This window comes from Hyposmocoma kahamanoa, unplaced genomic scaffold, assembly GCF_003589595.1.
Source record: "Hyposmocoma kahamanoa isolate Upper Pololo Valley unplaced genomic scaffold, ASM358959v1 116771, whole genome shotgun sequence".
NCBI lineage: Eukaryota > Metazoa > Arthropoda > Insecta > Lepidoptera > Cosmopterigidae > Hyposmocoma > Hyposmocoma kahamanoa.
In genome coordinates this window covers 25,298-29,362 of record NW_020653396.1, presented here as the reverse complement: position 1 = coordinate 29,362, position 4,065 = coordinate 25,298, and the positions used below count along the sequence as shown (strand labels likewise).

General features: G+C 33.7%; 1 protein-coding gene across 1 annotated transcript; it reads left to right on the top strand.

Moving 5' to 3' along the window:
* The first annotated feature begins 860 nt into the window (after window positions 1–860).
* Window positions 861–2,320, top strand: LOC113239881 (alpha-(1,3)-fucosyltransferase C-like). The gene is made up of 2 exons (XM_026477038.1): window positions 861–1,231; window positions 1,954–2,320. The coding sequence occupies exons 1-2, from the start codon at window positions 861–863 to the stop codon at window positions 2,318–2,320; spliced, it is 738 nt and encodes a 245-aa protein (XP_026332823.1).
* The last annotated feature ends 1,745 nt before the right edge of the window (window positions 2,321–4,065 follow it).

Genomic DNA, 4,065 nt, shown 5'->3' with positions numbered 1-4,065 from the left:
ACATAGCAGATGTAGAACTAGGTTACGTTATCATAAGCACTATTTCAACACAAAACTAAATTATTTTAAAAATGTGTAACCTACACATAGGTTATTTTACATACTGGCTATACATTTAAATAATAAGCATATAAACATTTTACAGATACTTTTAAAAAATGCATATGGACTGTAAAGGATATTTTATATATTACGTATGAAATGCCGGTGGTGATATCATTTTCACATTAATAAGGTAAAAAGTTTTTTTTATTATTCTCACAGCTTCTACATGTGCGACACGTAACTAAAATATCTTATATCTCTCATTAATTTCTTTGTAAATAACTTCTAACACTATACACAACCCGTATTGAACATTTAAGGCGAGACGGTTAGGGAAGTCGATAATAATGTGCAAAGTAGATCTGACCATGGTAACTTTTTTCATCATTTTTCATGTTTCCGGCAGCAATGAGAAAACAAGCGGCCTAATTTACATTCTTGAGTGGACACCTCCGACCAGAGAACCATTAAGTTTCATAGAAGAAGGACTGAACGCTTTTGTGATTAGAGAATGTGCTTTCCAAAATTGCTTTATAACGTCCAATCGAAACTATTTCAAAGACTTATTACAATTCGACGCTTTATTGTTCAATTTACTTCAACTTTACGAAGACATGGTTTTACCTCTTCAACGATCTCCATTTCAGAAGTATATTTTTGTTGGCTTGGAACCAGCGGGATATTATCCAGTTCCCGCTGAGTTTTTCAATGGCTACTTTAATTTAACGTGGACATATAAACTTGATTCCGATATTCCATTTCCATATATAGTTATAAAAAACCAAAATAATAAAGTAATTGGACCAAAAACGGATATGCAATGGATGAAGGTAACACAAATGAATAAAACAAGTTCACATATCGAAAACAAATTGCGATATAAACATATCGCAGCAGCATGGATTGCGTCTAACTGTGAAACAGTTGATCGTCTTGACTACGTCCACGTTCTACAAAAAGAATTGTCTAAATATGGACATCGTGTAGATGTATACGGGAAATGCGGTAATCTTCAATGTCCTAGGAAAGAAGCTATGGATGAATGTTTTGCCTTAATAGAACAAGATTATTATTTTTATTTGGCCTTTGAAAATTCAAACTCGCAAGATTACGTCACTGAAAAGTTGTTGCATGCCTTAGAACACTATACGGTGCCTGTCGTTCTTGGGGGTGCAAACTATAGCAGGTAAATTCTTAATTAAACATTATGTTCACAGAAGAAAAAAACGATGGAAGTGGCTTAAGCCTCGATTACCCTATCAGAACCGCTGTTGCCAAAACTCACCCATTCTTAATTTGAAACATTATGAAATCTTGATAATGATTGGTATTAGTTTCAAATTAAAAAAGAAATAACAAATTCTGATGGCATATCGTTGAAAGTTCATTATCATCAATACTTTTTATTGCAAGTTACGATGTTAGGATTTTATTTTAGAATTTCAATCAATATGCTGCCATCTAGCGGTTAATAGCTGAACGACGACGAATTCGAGATGTGTACTTAGTTCTCCAAATAAAAAGCATAGCAGCGGTATAAGGTTTACTTCCGTTTCATGTAATTTATTAAAATTAAATTAAATAACATTTAATGATGATACGAAACACCACCATAGATAATATTACAAGTGCGACTATAACTTTTAGACTCCAAAGTAGTGAAATAAGGCATAGTTTCTTTGATTTTCGAGGTTTTGCGTGAGATAATTAACACGACCGCAGCGCACAAAGCGAAAATGGTGGACTGAGCTCACGTTTGCGGAACTCCGTGAACTGTTGGCACACGTGCCATGCAAACTAAACACTATTATTATTGTTCTGTGGCTCTGTCCTCGTTGCCACATATTATAATTCAAGAAGGTTGAAAGTTAATTGTTTAGCGCTTCTTATCTAGTTACTGTTTTACAGGTTCATGCCCAAGGGAATATACTTGGATGCCGGCAGGTTAGGCCCAGAGAGGCTAGCGAAAAGAATGAACGAAATCATGAATGATGAGGAGAAGTATTATGAGTTCTTTAAATGGCATGGGTATTACAGCTTCCACGACACAGTTGAAGATCGATATCACAGAGAAATCTGCGGATTGTGTGATTTGCTCAATAATAAAACACGAATGAAACAGACCAGCATATGGCATAATCTTATTCAATGGTGGAATGTTCCATTTCCTGCTACACGACCTGAGTGGCACCTTGTACTGGACGATGATGACGTTGTGGATACTGGTATACAGGGATTCGCTAATAAATTGTACAATTATGTCTTTGAATCTTAGTTTTATGTTAGGCGAATTAGGTTAGTGAAAAAGTGCTAAATTCAAGACTTTGTTTTGATAATATACTATTACTATGTATTATAATATATATTGAACTTGGTGACACGAGATATATTCATTAGCAGTAGGAGAGCTCTTTTTGAGATAAAGTTCGTTCGTTGCATGAAGTACTTCACCTGGCTACCTTACCTATTTCTGCCACCAAAGCAGTAATGCAATCACTGCGTTCCGGTTTTGAAGGGTGCTAATGAAACTACAGGTTTTTTTATGATACCAAGTGACGAGACGAACAAGTCGTGCGCCTGGCGGTAAGTGACACGCCTGTCCATAGCAGTTGCAGCGCCAGGGGGGCAATGCCACTGCTCCTGTCACCCTGAGACCTAAGTGGACAAGTCCCATGTACCTGTAATTTCACCAACACCCTTACCCTTCAAAACCGGAACGCAATAATGCTCACATTGCTGCTTGGCGGTAGAAATAGTAAAGGTGGCTGTACTTCCCTGGACGCTCTACTTCACAAGGAGCACTACAATTTAGTGACAAATTGTAAAAGATTAATGTAATGAAAAGTTTAAGCGCTTAAACGGCTCTAAACGATTTTGTAAGCTTCATCAAACTAAAAAGCGTTTAAACAAAAACGTTTTTTTTTAAGAAGGCGCATCGTTTTAACGCTTAAAAAATAGCAAAGCTTCTCAACCAATATTATCATATACGCTAGAAACCTTCGACATAATTCTGTGCCTAATATTAATAACATTTCATTAATTGTTATTATTCTCTTAAATTTATTATTATACCTTAAATTTATTGTTATTGCTATTATTTTCTTTTATGATTTTAATTTAAAACCAATTTATGTAATGTAAAATTTTATTTTTATAGATTTAACTAAATAACTAAGGATCATGTGAATTATTTTAAATTGAATATAAATTTTATAATTATTGTATAAGTAAGATAAATTGCGGTGCCGTGCAGGGTTACGGCTTGATTCTATATTAATTTAAGATGTTGTGTACATTACCCATGTGATGCAATGATTAAATGATTATGATTAGCCTTCAATGGTCTTATATGCACTTTTTTCACAAAATACACGATGTAACACGATTCTTGTTTCTGGATTGTCAATATAATTTTGTAGATAATTGTTTCTAACAAAAAAAACTTTATTTCCATGCAAAAAATTTACTGAACAACCATAAGTTGAAATTTGCGTACCCTTAAAGAAACGTACAAATCGATACGTCCAGCACTGCGGTAATTTTATTTTTTGATCATTTTCTGTTATTTTTGTAAACAGCCATATTTATATCCTAATATTATGCTCCCCGAATTTTGTGAAAAAAAATAAACAAACAAAAAACAAAATTCGGAAAAAAAGAACAAAAAAATGAATTTTGTGAAAATAGGATTAAAGAAACAAAAACAAAATAAAAACAGAACAGGTCCAATAATTATGTTGGCGTAGTGTTCACTGGATAATCAAAATTTTCGTGTTTTACTTTATTTAAAACAAAAAGGGAACATTACATAAATCACAAATTAGAAAGCTGAGATAGTACAGCGCCAACAACTGACCCGTGCGTACGTCTCCGTATATTCCAAAAATATTCTGTATTCATTGTAAGAAATGAAGGGCTGTTCCATTCGGTGGCGTGGGAAAAATAGCAAAATATTTAATTACAAAACAAACGGAATCACATTTCATCGGTTATTAAATATTAAATTATGTAATTTTTCAA

Excerpts from the sequence above, each read along its gene's own strand:
- LOC113239881 (XM_026477038.1), top strand. The coding sequence starts at position 861 with ATGCAATGGATGAAGGTAACACAAATGAATAAAACAAGTTCACATATC. Across the intron at positions 1,232-1,953 it reads GGGGGTGCAAACTATAGCAG|GTTCATGCCCAAGGGAATAT; the intron begins GTAAATTCTTAA and ends ACTGTTTTACAG.